Genomic DNA, 17574 nt, shown 5'->3' with positions numbered 1-17574 from the left:
GGAAAACTCCCGTTTCTCTCTCTTCATGAAATTCCCAACACAGAACTGGCTTTCGACTTGCCGGCAACCTGGGCACCTGCGGGAAGAGCCCTGAAGAAGCGTGACAAGGGGATGCACAGCAACACACTCCACGACTAAGGGGCATTTCATACACAGTAACGTCGCCCGTACGTGATCGACCTCTGAGACTCTTCTTTCAGGCATAAAGCACAATCGCTCTTTTGCTGAAGTCCTATAATTTGTTGCACATAATTTACATATTTGAGGCTGTATCACTCCCTTACATGAACACAAAACATATGTATGCCATTTTATACATACATACATTTTGTAACATGTCTCTAAGTCATTGTTGAGGCCCCAAAATTGTTTTAGAGGATCTGTTGGTAACACTGCACGAATTTAGGGCTGGGGTTTTTGTTTGTTTGTTTGATGGAAAGATCTTTATCAGCCAGTGAAGGTAATCATTCAGCTGCCAAGAAGTTGTTTAAATCTAAATGGATACAAGTAACCTCCTGTATGCATTCAGTGATGAGCACAGTGTCAGCTCTTGAATGATCAGCCTTCTCCTAAACCCATTGGTAGAGATACAGGATAGGGTCAGGAGCTCTAAGCACTGGGATAAGAAAAGGTTTCAAAAGTCGAAGGAAAAACAACAAAAACCAGAAGTTTCATAGCGTAAAGACAGGGCTGGGTGTAAAGAAGCACAGTAACTGATTAAAGACATCTAATCTGCTCTGGGATCTCCTTTTGATTATATCAAACCTCAAATCAGCAAGACTTTGGGGGGAGGAAACCTGGCCTCACTCTTTTTGTCCCACTTTGCCCAGATTTCTTTACTGTTGTGCTCTACTTCTGTGTCACAGACAATAAAAGCTTTGTCAGAGGAAAAAAAGATCACATTTTCCACAGCCAGTACCAACATACATTTAAACTGACACTAACAACTACTATTGATGGATTAATGCTAAATCCCAGAAAGATGTTCATGTCAAAATTGTGGAAGCCTTGCACACTATGAAACTGACCATTAAAAAAAAAAAAAAAAAAAAAGGCAACTAATATAATGTCATGGTTTTTGTTGAAGATTGCATTTAGAAAACAGAATTCTTTAGAACAAAATCCATTCAAGTTTTGTTGGAAGTACATCCATTTGTTTTTCTGTTGGTATTTTTTTCCTGAGGTTTCAAGCCATAAAGTTTTGTACCCCACTCTATGCTATAGGAATCTGTGAAACTTAATTACATTTACTGTTACAAAAAAGGGTTTATGAACTTTTGCCTTTGGGCAAAAATGTTTATTTCATTGCCTTTGTTATTCATTCTTTTCAACTCTAGTGCCTTTGAACTTTTCAGCTGCACAGAGTTATCACCGTTGCACAGGAACCAGGAACTGTACTCCCGAGATGCAAACCACAAGTTGAAGAAAACGAAGGAGGTAAAGATATACGAGTCGTTATTTTGGCCACCCTTTGTGCCATTAAAATCTCATTTTCTGCCTATTAGAATGCCCTCTCCCTGCTTAGGCAGTGGTGATAGTCAGTGATTAGTGTGTAATTGAGTATAATTGTCTTTTCACTTTTCATTTGTGTCATTCTGAGCTTCTCTCTGTTTTTCTAACCACTGAGAGGAAAAAAGGGTAGAAAGAAGATAAAGCTGTTAAAACTCTCACTTTCAGCCCTGAAGAGATTCCTGATTGTAATTATAGATTGCATCCTCTTTGTGACTTCTCAGAATTTAGTGGACATCTCTTTCCAAGCACCTGGGCAAAGCTCTCGCTAATAAAATAAACTACCATCCGTTCAAGCTTTAACTAATAATGTCAGCCTCAGACAGATGCTGTGTGTAGGAAAATTGAACCAACCTTTTGACACTCAATTATCAAGGCAATTTATTAACATGGTTTCCTAAAAAGAGCTCATGCAAATTAGAAAAACAATTATGGTATTCATGCATCTATATATTGCCAAAGAGCAGTAATACTCCTCATTTATGTATTTATAACTCGATTACGGCTCATCTCAACATGTACTGCTCAGCCCTTGGAACTCTCCTCATAGAACTTGTCTGTAATTTTCCTGAACCATTCGGGAAAACCTTGGTGAGGTTATCTTAAAGAGACAGTTTATTTACAGAAAAACTACATTATCTACTTTCTGTAGCCAGCCATGGATCTTTGGGAAAATAACAGTACATTACAAATGCTTGACAACTGAATGTAAACACAAAGCCTGTATGATTATATTATAAATCACTTGAAATTAAATATAAGCTATGACTCTTGATTCAGCCAGTAGAAGGAAAAAAATAAAAAAAGAAGGAAACTAGCAAACTGAAATCATGTGGCTTGTATAAAGAATACATTATGGTTTAAATTTGGCAATTCATTATACTGTGGCCTGAGGGAATAGACTCTTTGGTTCTGGTATACAGCAAATCCTCTGTCTGAAAACACAGGACTGACCTGAGGTGAAAGGCCATTGCCAATGGCAGGGTTCATGGGATTTGAGGGCCCGGATGGAGGCACAAAGCTGTCTGTATAGCTGGAAAATCCATGCCTGGTGCTGGGTAGGCAATAGGCAGAGCTGCTCTCTGGATTTGAAGGGAGGCTGCTTTGGTGTACAGTGCTTGGAGGGAGAGGCTGAGGTCTATGGACGGTACTGCTTGGATCAGACACAGCTAGAAGCAAAAGAAACACATTGATACGTTTTCCTCATTTTTTCTGGCATAATAACTTCACTATGTGAAGCTCAACTTGACAGAATTGCATCAGGGCCTGCATGTAAATACTTAAATAGAAAGGTAAGTCTTCAATATTGCTAGATATTTAACCGGCCAGTTAAAGTACATAAAAATTCTTAAAAGACTGTAAAAGTTACAAGAGACACACGCAGTTTTCAGGCAATCCTTAGTGGGTACATATTTATATAACTATAGCAAAATTTAAAATAAAATTTATATTTTTATATATATATATATCATATAGAAGATATAATATACTATCTATCTATGTCTCTCTCTCTCTATATATATATAAAAGGAAAAGCTTTATTTGCTTAAAAGACTGGTGAAAGGCTTTCCCCTCCTGGTCACAGCACAGAAATTCTGCTGTGATCTGTAGTAAACCTAGCAATGGATGAGAGAAGCCTGGGGCTTTGCAAAATCTCCTTAATTAGAATGTGGCCTGGCCAAAACATCCGTCAACAGTTAGGATCCAAATCCCAAGGAGGAAGCAAGGAGAACACAGTAAGTTGTCTTACAAAAACTCACCTGTAAGGTTTTTCTTCAACAGAAAAATTTAGCGTAGCCTAAATCTGAAGCTCTGTTCCCCCCCTCCCCAAATCTGTCAAAGTTCACAGAAATTCTGAGAAGGTTAATACAAATTTTTGCCATACTGAGACTTACTACTATCTGATGTGAAGCAAGATGGTCTGAATAGCTGGACTTTTTCACCATCAGATAAATATTCTGAGTACTCACAGAAGCTTCCAGTGCACCATCATCAAAAGCAACAAAGAAGACAGAATGCAACTGCTGTCTCCTTCCCCACCATGCCAGGGACTCTCAGCAGAGAAGGCCAAGGCAGCAGAAAGGTAGGAAAACGTGTACGTTGCTTTACCAAACACAGCACCTCTGTTGCGCTTGAGGCTGCTGTTTCTCTAGCTAGCACCCGTCACACGCAACCAGCCCTTCCTTGCAGCAAAACAAATCTGAGTTCTTACATGCTTAAAATAAGTAGGCTTACAAGATCCTCACTGACTCAGACCATAAATTAGTGAACACCTCTTTTTCTACATTGGAGAAGAAAATGCTCCTACAATGGATCAACACAGGAAACCCCCAATAACACTATTTTAACCAAGTACCTGTTGGCTACTGTACCTTGCGGTATGGAGGTGGGTTGATAGGAGGGCTCAGAGAGCTGGTACGTTGGCAAAGTTGGCATGGCACTGGGTGGAAATCCTCCTGGGATCAGATGGTTGAAAGCCATCAGTTGGTTGGCTCCTGCCTGTTTCCTCCATCTAGCGCGACGGTTACTAAACCAGACCTACAAATGTTTTAATTAGGGACATTTGATTTTTGTACATTTAATGTTGGTGCATCAGAAATAATGGCATCATATTTCAGAGGGATTCAGTGTCTGAAAAGAGAGATACAGAAGATGCACGCTGGGCTCAGAGCTCATAGACAAGAAAGGAGCCCTTGGCACACACTTCCATGGTTCAACAGACAGGACACAGGAATCCTGAACACTAGTTTCCTCTCAAATACAGCCTCTCCTGAGATACAAGCTGACTACTGCTTTCAAACTTCAGTGCTTTTAATAGCTATCAATCACTATCCCTATTGTGCCAGGTTTAATGAGAAAGGGAAAACATCTTTCCATTTGATCTAAGTGCCAGCCAAAGCTATTTGGTCTGGATTGTATTGTCTTTATATTTAATTTGCTGACAAGTTAGCAACATTGCTTAATGCACTGCTGGAAGGTGCTTGTACTTATGTGTTGGGATACTGTATTGCCCTAATGATCAACAGAACTTTAAGCTTTTAATTTGAAAAATACAAGTCCTGTGTACAAAACACGCAAATCCCTCCCAGCAAGTTTGCATGTATTCACATATATACAAAACATCTCTTAATAAACTTGACATTAACAGTAGATCAGAATTTCAGTACTAGATTAGCATTTCAGAACCACTTTGAAATCTGTTCCCAGGACAGGGTACCAAACAGATGGTGTTTGCATTAGTGGGATATTTTAGCTATAAATCTGCTTTCCTTCACGTCATTCTCAGTTCATGTTTTAAATTTTCTGACTCTTGGATGGCTCTTATTGCCTCCAAGAAAGGAAGAGGCAAGAATTCACACATGCAGGCATAAGAGAGGCAAAATACATAGGTTAATATTGATATTACACAAATCAGAAGGGCAACCAGCCACAGCAGGGGTGCCTGGACCAGCATGCATCCACACTGCCCTGCTGCAAGTTTAGAGCAACTTCTACATCACAGAGCTCATCTGCAGCAAGGTTGTTTGAGATAAGGGAGGCTACATGCATTTGTAAACAAGCAGACAATCACTCATAACTATACACCCTGATGCAGCTGCAATGATCATCCATGGATGCTATCAGTTAGAGAAAACCTTAACTGAGTGTTAGCATCTTACAAGGTACATCTGCACAGTGGCCTGAAAGCCACCGAGGCATGTTAGCTGATGGGCCACATGTAGATGTATTTGTAAAAGTAAGTTGGGTCTCAGATCTGTCACCTTTCCTGCAAGCAGCCCATGCTGGCTTATGAATCAGACAACAGACTAGATTTCTAGGTGCAACATCATTTACAAACCATCATAAGAACATAACAAAATTTTGGACGACACTGTGAGCTTCTCCTCTGCTTGCTATTTCATGGCAGGAGTGATGCGCCTCACTGGACAGTCTGGTTTCTGATGTGAGCCATCTGTCACCACATAGTTTGAACCGGCTTCATCCTCTTTTCAGAATGGGATGCTCAGTTCACACAGCTGCTTCTTCCTTTGGCTACAATATCTACTCCTCAATTACACACTCCCACAATGGTTTAACATTCAGGACAGAGGGATAGATGGAGCCTCTGTTTTACTTCAGGAATCCCTCTTGGTTTTTTTGCTATACGTACTAACCCTCTCTCTGACTCCACATGAACCATTTCTGAAAGCAGCTGGCAGGGACAAGGCACTAGGGTGGAGATGTGAGACCTCTGATGAGCAACAGTTGAGGGTGGGTCTAGATTCAGCAATATTTTTTTCTTTCTCATCCTATAGACATTTGTATCCTTTTTCATCTCTCCTTATCCTTTGCTTCCCTCATTGACATTTAAGTCTTAAGTTTCTTATTTACTCCTCACAGACTCCGTTCACCTGCTTATGTCTCCCAAAGCCCACCAGTCTCACACTCCTGCAGCAGTATCTTTTGAAGATGACCAAAGAGAAGGAAAAAGGGGTAAGACACGCTGAAGAGGGAAGAAGAGACTTTGCTAAAGAGCCAAAGAGCACTTAGGAAGGATAATGGAGGTCAGAGAGGGAGCAGGGAACAACAAACACATGTTGTAATTAGCCTACCCAGGTCATTAACTATGGTTTTCTCCATGACACTCTCCCTTCTTCAGGTCAAGAGGGGTATCTGATGATCTAGAAATGCTTGGGGAACACTAACTGAACTACACTATGCAAGTGGATTTCACCGAGGAAGGTGAGGTAACAAGATTTTGTTTCATCTACAGATAAGCATTTGCCTTCAAGCTCTACATCTTTATTAAAATTAGTCAGATCTCAAACTTTATTTCAATAGCAAGTGATCTGCATTGATGCCAAGTTTTATGCTTTTATTTACAGATAGATTATAGCTCATTTTATAGATTTGCACTTTTTCAGTACTGCAGATAGGTATTAAACATGCCTCAAACAGACACACTCAATGGTATCAAAAAGTCTACAGCAGCCCCACGATGACCGTACTTGCACAGAGCTCTGTTGCCACCTGGAGCCCCATTAAATTAAGTGGGACTCTACAGCAGTGCAGGAACCTGCCCAGGCTGTGCAGAGACAAGGCTGAGTACTACCACCTCAGTCCCATGCAGTTAGGACATGCTAAACGGGTGCTGCTTGACCAGCACCCATGTCACACGCTGTGAGCACAGCCATGGCTCCAGGCTCGTCGGTTCCAGCCATTGGCATTCCCCTGCCCTGCTGCCCCATCAGCTGCAGCACACACTCCTGACACTTGTCCTGGTTTCTTATTGTCCCAGGGCAGCAGGAAGGCAGATGTCACCTGGCTAGCAGCAGAGTTAGTCCAAAATTGACTAAGTCTTACTACCACTAATACCACACACACTTATCACTGCAGAATGGTAAAGGCACATTAAAAAAATACAACAACAACAACAAAAAAAAAACCCCACACAACAGAAAACAAAACACACACATTAAAAACAAAACAAAACAAACAAAAAAAGTTACAGCCAAACCCAAAATCCCCACACACCTTTACAGTAAGCAGCAGGGGTCTGATCCACACATGTACTTGTTTCCCTTTGATTTTAACTAAAAATAATTATCTTTAAAATGACCATAAGCGTGGCCTCAACTCCTACTATCACACATTTTTACAAATGAACACACTGAAACCCTGAATCTGTAATTCTGAATGTTTTAACACAATAGTTTTTACTATTGTTACTATTTATCGTCATGGCCTCACCCTTTTTACAAAGCTTGAGATTTGGTTGGCAACTGTGTTTAACTCCCATTTTATACCAGGTAACTGTAGATTTCGGAGCACAAAGAAGAAATAATGTAACAGTAAGACAGGAGAAAAAAAACACAAATAAAATTAAATGCGAGAGTTAAAAAGTTGTAAATTGGTTTTGGAAAGTCAAGAAAAAATTACTCAAAGCTAAATATTTTATTTACATTTTATGTAATCTTTAATAAAATTAGTCAGATCCTGAACTTCATACGTCATATGTCTTCTTTGTTAACTGAAATTATTTATTTTACTATTATTTTTTAATCATAGTATTTCACTTAGACTATGTTTGGCTGCCTTGACTTATTCTAAAGAGTTCAGGAAATTTTTTATTTTTTAAATCGGCACATACCCTGAAGAATCCATGTGCACTATTACCACTAATTAAAGAAATCTTGAAAAATTTTGACAATATCAAGCCAAGGCTTAAAAATAAATCTGGTCACCACAAGCTAATGTGTCTGCTTAGAAACATATTGTAAACACCTGGGGAAATATTTTACTTTGTGTGGACATTTCCAATATGGTTTAAACACAATGTCCTCTTATAAGTTCAGCAAATTTCAACTTCCAACAGCATGACAAAATCCTTGTCTCATGAGCGGCCTCTTCAAAGCTAGCAGGTTCCCCACAGGATGCTTCTGTTCTCCCACACCCTCCCTTCTGCCAGGGAAGCGAACACCACCCAGATGCAGAGATGCTCAGAGAATAACGCAGCCCCTGGTGAAGATCCCAAGCATCACACTGAGAAAGTGACGCCCTGCAGTGGGTGTAACAGAAAACCAACTCTAAACTACATCCACTTCATCCGACAAACTAATGTATCTTGTGTGTTGCCTTCACCAGCAACAGCACGGATGTTCATGGAAGGCAGACCAGCCCTAGACAGTACTTCAAGTCACCCCTACCACACTGAATTCCCCCCACGGAAGCAAAAGCAGGGGATAAGCAAGCTACTGCATTTTGCAGACTCAAAATACAGTGTTCTTACACAAACAGTACTGTGTCTGAAGGATTATGGTCTGCTTGTGTTGGTGTAATACGCAAGAGCTCTACATTTGGTCAGAACTGTGCTTGTTGCTGTGCAAATGCAGACACGGACAGAGGAAACCCAGCTCATCTGAGGGACCCAAGTATCCAAAAGTGATGTCTGCACCAGAAGCCAAGTCACATTCATTCTAGTGAGACTCTGGCTCCTCAGTTTCTATGTCACTTTAAAGATGGAATGTAAATTACATTGATGATTTGGAAACAAAACTGAACCCCAGTGTCTGGCCAAAATTTACATCTCAAAAACAGAAGAGAAGATGATGAAATTTAGAGCAAAAGGGGAGGGGGGGGAAATAGTCCTTTAAGGGAAGTATTGGAGGCTCCAGTTTTTCAGCCATCTGGAACTAGACTGACCAAAAAAGAAATCATTCCATAACAGAATATAAAAAAGTGGTTTGCACTGATGTAGAATGGATGAGGTGAACTAACAGATTTATCCCATCTCTGTGTTCTAATATTTTGATCCTGCCTTTTATTATCATTTTTCCTTTAAGTAGTTTGCAAGTGATCATGCCAATATCTTAGTTAGTTGATCTCAACAGGATATTCTTTAAAAGATGCATTTAGTCACTTGGGAACACACTAGTGTAATTAGCCTTGACATTTCAACAGTCTGATCATAAACAGTGTGCTCTATGTGCTTTTAAGGCAAAAAGATCTCTGATTCAACAGGGCAAAACATTTGAGATGTGAATTTTGCAGAAAACCGGTGGAACTGTTGTTATACACAGTCCTGACCGTTGCAAGCATGAGTGCCAAAAACACACCAAGTCAAAAGACTGATCTATTGTTAACGGCACTTCTAATTTTAGATTTTAGACAGAGGGTTTTCTTGGTTTTGTTTTTGTTTGGTTTGGGTTTTTTCCTCCTTTTGCCTTACGATATTTTTCGTGGTAACTGCCTCCCCCACCCATCTTATTCCCCACCTCTCCCTTCCCCCAAAATTCACCTGTTCAAAATAAAGTCTGACCATCCTGCAGGCAGGAGTCCTTGGTGGGTGTGGAATCAGGGAATGAATTTGGGGTGTGCCAGAAGCAGTGGGGCTGCCTTGCAAAGAGGGGAGGCTGAAGAAGGAAACTGCTAACGAACCAGGGCTGGACAGGGCTGACTCCATTACCTTTGCAAAACATGACAGGGTGACTTCTAAAAACACCCACAGTGTCTGGTCCTGCAGTCCCTGTTGATGTTGGACCTACACTTATTCCAGCAGCTTTCAGAGCAGCCTGTGCAGGCACTTTCACCCTCTTGCCAGGCCAACAGCTGACACCAGCCCTTATGCCTGCTTGACCCATCTGGGAGTTCATTCAGAGAACACAAAACAGCAGGGGAAAAAAAAGGTTTTTTATTCCCTTTTCTTTTTTTGCAATAGGGTGAATTTCCATTCTGGCTCACCATGGTACCAGGTGAACTCCAAGGAGAGCAGTGCCAGGGACCAGCCATAAGAAGAATAAATACTAGAAACAGAATTGCTTTTTAGCAACATCTAGTCAGTAAATCAGCTTCCCTGCACTGTCTCCACACCCCCAGCCTCACAGGAATGAGGTCTACTGCGTACACACAGAGGGAAGCCATGGGCAGGCCTGTTTCCTCACAGAATCCCAAAGTGGAGCTGCTGGCCTGCTGTGAACAACCTGCTGGGACCACCAGTGGAAATGCTGCGAGGCTGCAGGTTCTCCACCTGGGGTCTGCCCAGAGCTGCTGTTTATGGTGAGAGGAAGTCATGCTGGTTGGGATACAAGGAGGTACTGATGTGATGGAAACCAGAGTTCTTTTAAAACAAGCAGGAAAATAAAAAAATAAAAGAAAAAAAAACCCACAACACAGCACACACATAATTTAAAAAAAGACCAGACCAAAAATCCACTAGGCTGTGTCAAAGGGAACAAGGACTTCCAACCACCTCCTAGTGCAATCCATCATACTCAACTCTCACAGGTTTCTTTGAGGAGGCATTGACTAGTCCTACATAAATACTTCTAAAACACTGCTGCTGAATAGCTCTGCAAAATATTCTATTGAGTAATAAGCAAATCAAACTGTGTATTTATAAATTAAAGCGACACTAATTTGAGCCCTTAGGCAGCTGGGACCAGAAAAAGAGAATCAAAATCACATCCCTTCTTTTCCTTTACATTTAAAAATGTCTTCTTGGGCCTGCATGTGTTTGTAGTTGGCCAATTTATCCATAAGAATTTCTCCTTTACCCCAAGGGGGCAGGAATCAGCAATTACAGGGTTATCTACTACAAGAATGCACACAGCATTTTCTTTCTTTATCCTATATAAGATGCAAGAGGGACAGCCTCCAGAAAAGACTCTATAAATTCTCCATAAACCACATCAGGAATAACTATAAAGATTTGCTGAAAGGTCTTAAATGTTCCTGAATCTGTCCCACATTCCTTCACCCCATCTCGCTGTAGGACTGTGCAGTGCAGCATACAACCTCAAACTGTTTCAGAGGAGCTGAGGGCAAATAAAGACTTGTTTTTGGCACAGATCCTCCCTCCCCCATGATCTCCCAATGAATGCTTTTCACTGTTTGCTACTGAGAAGAGACTACCAAAGCTAAGAGATTGGACTTGAGAGCTTTCAAACCTTACTACTAGCTTAAGAGTCATCATTTCTTCTCTCACCTTTCCCTCCCACTATCATCTTCTCTTCCCTGTACCACAGTGAAATAAGAAAAGAATATGCCACCACAGCACAGCACCTAATGAAACACATTTTTATAATTTTTCTTCTGGCTGCTCAAGACTTCTGAGCTCTTGGGACTTCTTTTATTTGCTGAGGCAGTAATAAGCTTTTTACAAAAGCTTACAAGCTGATTACACGTTTGACATGGGAACATTCAACCCCATCCTAATAGCCTGGAGAGATCTGACTGAATTTTCAGACATGCTCTTTTGTTAAACATTATTTTTCTTTTTGGAAGTTTTCAAGCAAACCAATAAACCAATTTAAACCTGGGATTTGGCAGAGAAGAACCTTTTCAGGACGGGATGTACTCATGTTTCAGAATTCTTCCTGACTTCCCCTTCTTTTTCACCATTATTCATGGATTTAAATATATATAGATATATATATATATACACACACACATAAACTAATTTCCCCTGTTGCCTTTTGGGGTTAAGCAGGAAGGCCCTGTGCCAGCCACTTCTCACAGCAGGACCTCCTGCCCTGCACGATCCCATACAGCTGGGGGCACGTCCTCAACATGGTGCAACACGCAACACTCACGCATCACATTTCTGATAATGTGGGAGGCCTGCCTTCAACAGACAGCCCAAAAAGATTTGTCTGACTGGCCAGCCCCCATTGGCCAAGGCAGGCTCCTGGCCCTCCGCCTGCCATGGGACAAACCTGAACCTTATTTAAAAATCCTTTGCCAAAAGACGGAAGTAAACACCTCCCACCATCCACCTGAAACAGGCTCCAGACTGCTGAAAAAGTTTGCCCAGTTCATCTATGTCTAAAAATAAGCCTGATGTGGGAATCAAAAGGTGGCCAGAAAAGATGCTGCCCACTTCATTCCTTATGCGCCATTTGCTACAGAAACCATAACCGCACTGCTCTGAAGCTCAGAAGGTCTTTGATCTTCATCTACACTGGTGAAAAACTCACTTTTGGAATTTGCCTTCAGATTGAGTCAGTACAAATAGGCCACAGACCTTAAGGGCCTACTCTGCAACTTAATGATGGTTCTAATGAGGTTTTTAAACTGGACCAGTAAAGCACTGCATGTCTACAATTTTTCCCCTCAACACATGAAGCTTTAACTTCACATTCCCAGGGTATTACTACTGCTTTTTTTTTTTTTTAATACAGGGTCATCCTAGGCCTTTGGGACTCTACTGATGCATTCTGAATTGTATCTGATGAATGCACAAGACCAAAGAACCTTCCCCTTCCTGCTGCATCCAATGTGCAGAAAGAGATGGGTGCCTTTGGAAGTGCCCAAAGAGGTTGTCCTGGCTCCATACTATATCTAGGCTCAAACATGGGGGAGAAAGACTCAATGGTCCTTGAGTGGAAAGGCAATGCAGGAGTAATTGCAGGGAGCATTTTAATGACTTATTACGCACAGTGCTTAGTATTTAGTGCTTAATACTTAGTATTTGCAGTGATTATAGTTATACATCTCGTGATTCTTGCAACATGGAGTTCATTGCAACACTTCTTTCCCCAAAAGCCTTTCCCATCCCCACAATTGAGTACACAAATAACATTCACAGTGTAAAGTCTGTTCTCAGTTGCTTGTAGCTTTCAAGAAATTCCCCTTACGGGCTGAAATGTTCTAAATTTAATCTCAGCCCAGAGGCAACTTCCCCCCCCAACCAGTTTAGAAACATGCATTTGGTTACCCTTCAACAGTGGGAAAGTGAGAAAATAGATGATTAGGCGGTTTAAGACTCTTCCTTTCACGGGTGTTCAGAGACCGCCTTGGGGAATAGAAGGAGAGAGGAAGCATAGAGGCAGCAGGGTAGAAAAAACAAAACATGAGATGCAACCCCTACGTGGGGGGACTGAGGGAACAGCAAAGTTGGTCCAGTTGTAATCAATTAAATAACTTCCTAGACAACACGAAACAACTCTACAAAATCCGTCCTTATAGCTCCAGAGAAGAAAATAATTTTCTGGGCTCAGTCAGACTCAGGGTGCAAAGAGCTAGCTCTTTTAGATGATGTTTGATCAGGGAGCAGTCAAAGAGATCTTTGTTTATATAGCCATAAAAAATTTGGTATCTCTGATCTCTGTCATACTGTTACCAAAAAAAGAAGTGTGACTAAGAAAGTTTGAATGCTACATCAGTATGGTTATCCAGCCCTCTCAGTCTTAAGTCTCTTAGGGTTATTTTCTTTTCACAGGTCGTCTTTTATTTCATGCCCATCATAGGTGGCTATTTTAAGGGGCTATAGAGAGGTGCTGAATGCTGATAAGGCAAATCCTGTATCCCTTAATCCACTACTAAATCACTCTGCCAGGCTTCAAGGGTACCAGACAGATGGAGAGCACTAGGAAACTGCCCACAGGCTGGCTACTTCAACCCCAGCTCATCTTTAATCCAGAAAGGTTTTGTTCTGGTATTTTAATAATTGATTGACTGGGAACTTTCCTCCATGCTGGGTTAGGTAAAATACCCATATGTCAGAGGTACTGGGGAATTTGTGAGGCTGTAGATCTTAGGAGTGGTGTGAGACAGGATGTGTCTCAAGGGAACCAAGGAAGCCATAAGGAATGCAAAAAGTCACAGGGTTAAAGCCACATTAAGACAGCTGTTATGTTAATGAGAGTTCTGCTTTTCTTCTAGCTGTGGGTCAATGATTTAGAAAAACACGAACAAGGTCTTTCATTTTATCATATATTTGCACTGAAACTAACATAGCCCAAAACATCATATCCTAGATCCCATTAGTCTTGCTAACAGAACTTTTGTGGGACGTTATCTTTATTAAGTTTGTGCATGGATGATTCCCAGGGCTTGATTTGGTCTTACCTGGCCCAAGTCTGTATATGAAGCTGTTTTGCAAGCATTTCACTTAGTAAACATGCTAAGAAGAGAGCCATGCACCACTGAGTTTGCCTTCCAGACAAATTCATCCATACGTCTGATTTTCTTTTCTCTCTCAGTCATAACACAAGAAACGTGGTGTGAAATCTTCTGCAAAAATACTTAGCAGGTAAAACTGAAAAAGTCCGGATCTTCCAATAATACAGCCATGTTGCATTCTTGTCTTAAAAAGTCAGAGGGATATTTTGTATTGCTTATTTCAGTTTGCAGAGTCTGAATGCCTCAGGCTGGGCTCCAAAGGTCAAAACATAAGAAGAGTTTCACCAAAGCGACCAAATTCACCTGTATCCTTGGTTAGATGACAAGTTACCATGCATTTCTCTTCCTTGGTTAGATCACAAGCTACAACATTTTGTCTTGTCACCTAACCACACATTTGCTTATGAACACTTGCAACTTTTCCAAAGGATTCTTGGACGTCAAGCAGTGAAAGAACAGCAGGGGATTCTGCCTGCGGTATCGAACATTTTACAGGACACGCTTCTGTGCCGTGAAGCAGAGTAAATCCTGGTCTGAACCTGAACTCCTGGGTACAGTCTATTCTAGAATTATTCGCCTCCTATTTGCTCGGCTTTGGACATCTGAAAATCCATGTTCATGTTGTTGTTTTGGGGTTTTGCGGGGTTTTTTTGTTTGTTTGTTGTTTTGTGGGGTTTTTTTTAAATTTAAATCAACTCCCCAGTTTACTCCTCTAGCACATTAGTTTGTTTTAGACAATGAAGTTGTGAAGACCTAACAGTCATTTGAGAGTTTATTTTATTTTTAATTAAACTGACAGTGGGTATAAAAGAGATATTACAAGGTTTAAATCAAGTCAACTTCAAAAGCTAATCTAAAAGTAAACTGTAGATAGTGCACTAAATCCTGCTTGCTCTTACAGCTCTATAGACACATCGTCCTTTTTAAAATGTTTTTCTCTCTTGAAAGACGCAGACAACAACAGATGAAATTAGTTAAATAACTATAAACTGGCACAACAGCTGACCTGATTATATGCAGAGTGCTGTCAAATGCATAAAATAAACAAACTGGGATAATCGATCTTCTCCAAAGGCTCAGTATTCTATTCGCAGTAGCTATGGAACAATTACTGGGGAAAACAATTTATTTTTTTTTTCAGAGCAGTTGTGTTAAACAGTTAGAAAACCAACATCCGTGTACCGATGCAAAAACTCCTAACACTGTAAACAAATGGAACTTCACATTTTCTTTCATCACCAGAGTAGGATCACATAAGAATACAAGAGGACTGACATTCTGCAGAAAAGGAAATCCCCTTTGTTAGGCAGCTTTTAAACACATACCTGGACACGAGCCTCCGTGAGTTTGGCTCTTTGCGCAAGTTCTTCCCTGGTATAAATATCAGGGTAGTGTGTCCTCTCAAAAGCTCTTTCCAGCTCTTCCAGTTGCTCTGCTGTGAAGGTTGTCCTGCTACGGCGTTGCTTTCTTTTTAATGGTAAATCTGGTTCAGAATCAATATCAGAACCTTCATCAGATTGGGGTGCTGATTTTCAAGAAAGAAAAAAAATGCAAGAGAAAAATTACCTTTAGTTGAGGGAAAGAAAAAAAAAAAAGCAAAATATTGGATCAATTAATGATATCTTCTTATATGGGAAAGCTGTTTTTTCCCCCATGACTCAAAACTGAGCTGGCAAACTTCAAAAAAGTGAGAAAAAAATTAGACAATGTTACATTGTGCAAATGTGCTCTAACAAAGAATTGTCAAAAGTTCAACTATGAGTTTAGCACCTTTTCAAAGCCCAAGTATATTTAAGGACCTCTAGAAATCTTTTTGAGCAAATAAATTATTTTATTTCTTTGTTTTAACTCCTACAGAAGTTTGTAAATGTTTTAAAAGCTTGAGCAGTACTGCTTAGTCCCAAGCAATCAGACAAGCAAAACATCCTTGTTCTTTTCTCTGAACTAACGAACAGATACAAATATTTGTCACACTGGTGTGCATGTTGTAACTTAAACATTACGACTCTATAGACACATGTCCACAAGAAATGTGATGCTTCTTCCTGAGCATCAGCCTCCAGGCAGCAGTCTAGGACTAGACTGCAAAGCAGCCAGGCTGCATTGGACCAAGGACCCCTCACACCATGCCCCAAGTTGGTACTTAAGCAAAGTCGGTAAGGACAGACCCCATACAGCATGTCCACGACCCAGGAAGGAGTTACCAACTCTTTTAACCAACAGTTTAAAGAGAAATCAGAACTGAAACTCTTCCTGGGTTTTATGGATATAGAGAGAGTGAGATCACGCACACACACAGAGTCAGTCCTGGCACCACTGCTTGTTTCCCCTGTGCTCCCTGGAAATCAAGTGAACTCCAGCTACAGCCCAGCCACAGCTGAACACATCTCTGTAACTGTGAAGGTAGCAATGCTTCTTCCAGTACCTGACCACATTCACTTTCTTCAACAAACAGTAATGAACCAAAAAAGTAGACTTTCAACGCCAGTCTTCACTTGCTGCTGTTCCAGGCAACAAGCGTTCTCTCTTCCCCGAGACTTCAAGGGAAACCACCTAAAGAGGGCAGACACTCCCCAGTGATGCTGAAACTGCTTGTTCAGTTGAAACACAAGCATTGCTTTTACTACCTAAATAATTCCAAACAAATTATTGATATAGACATTGATTTAAAATAATCTTCTTAACATGATTTATTTGGAATCAACTGAGAACACAGAGCCAGAAAGAAATCCCTGTTTCTCAAGCTCCAGCTAAACCCCCCTACCATGTTCATTTCTTGCTATCTTACATTTCCAATTTCACTCAAGCTGTTTGAACTAATAAATACACCTAATCTGTTTACTTGGCCTTAAAGCATGAGAAAGACAAAGTGCTTTTTTCAGACAAGTCAGTTTATGAATTTCTGCATATACACACTACACACAAATAAATAAATAAATAAATAAGAGAGAACAATTACTGCTAGACCCGAGGCTTTTCTGTGAAAGCTATCTTCATTGTCCAGACACCATCAATATTTCAGATCAAACATACAGGACATCAGGAGAAGCTCCCATAGAGCTCAGCATCAATGTACTGTGAAAACACCCAACTCCTAGAGTCTCTTACTTGCATGGAAGTTTTGTCCCAAGTAAGACTAGATTAAGCTGTTCTGGTTCTTGAGAATATTGTCCCCGAGAACAAAGGAGAATCAGCACAAACATCCTAACCCAAACAGTTCAAGTTCATTCCTTATTAAACAGGCAATCTAAGGTATACCAAAATGAACATAACACGTTGTCTGAATTAGTGACAAATCCCAAATCTTTCCAGCTGGAGTCCCAAGCAAATCAGTGACACCTGCCTTCCTCAGCAACTGCCAAGTTACTGCCCTTCAGGATGGCTTCATGCTGCTGTTCAAGAATAAAAAGAAACACACGGTATTTAAAATATAGTATCCCTATGTTAGCCTCAGATATGAATCACCCACCTTAAGCAGAACAGCTATAGCTGACAAGCTAGACCAGTGGAGGAGAGCACACCAGCTATACTAACAGGGTCATGCTGGCTAGCATTGCACTCTGACCACACCTGACGTGGCAAGATCCGAAACGGAGCTCAGGAAGGTCCCTTTTGGAGACAGCTTCTCTGACAAAAGTTGCCTTTGATTGTATAAAATGAGTTTTAAAAGAGAAAGAAAAGAGA

General features: G+C 40.7%; 1 protein-coding gene across 1 annotated transcript in view; it reads right to left on the bottom strand.

The window, feature by feature from the left end:
- LOC104523690 (paired box protein Pax-3) overlaps positions 1-15415 on the bottom strand; it is a gene marked incomplete at its 5' end in the record, with an annotated part of 25919 nt that extends 10504 nt beyond the window's left edge. The window contains 3 exons of the mRNA XM_010166358.1: positions 2464-2678; positions 3882-4047; positions 15216-15415. Coding sequence (XP_010164660.1) covers positions 2464-2678; positions 3882-4047; positions 15216-15415 — 581 coding nt within the window. The remainder of the gene's footprint in view (positions 1-2463; positions 2679-3881; positions 4048-15215) is intronic.
- Between the last annotated feature and the right edge of the window lie 2159 nt (positions 15416-17574).

This window comes from Antrostomus carolinensis, unplaced genomic scaffold, assembly GCF_000700745.2.
Source record: "Antrostomus carolinensis isolate BGI_N321 unplaced genomic scaffold, ASM70074v2 scaffold14334, whole genome shotgun sequence".
Classification (NCBI taxonomy): Eukaryota; Metazoa; Chordata; class Aves; order Caprimulgiformes; family Caprimulgidae; genus Antrostomus; species Antrostomus carolinensis.
This window is presented reverse-complemented; position numbering and strand designations above follow the sequence as displayed.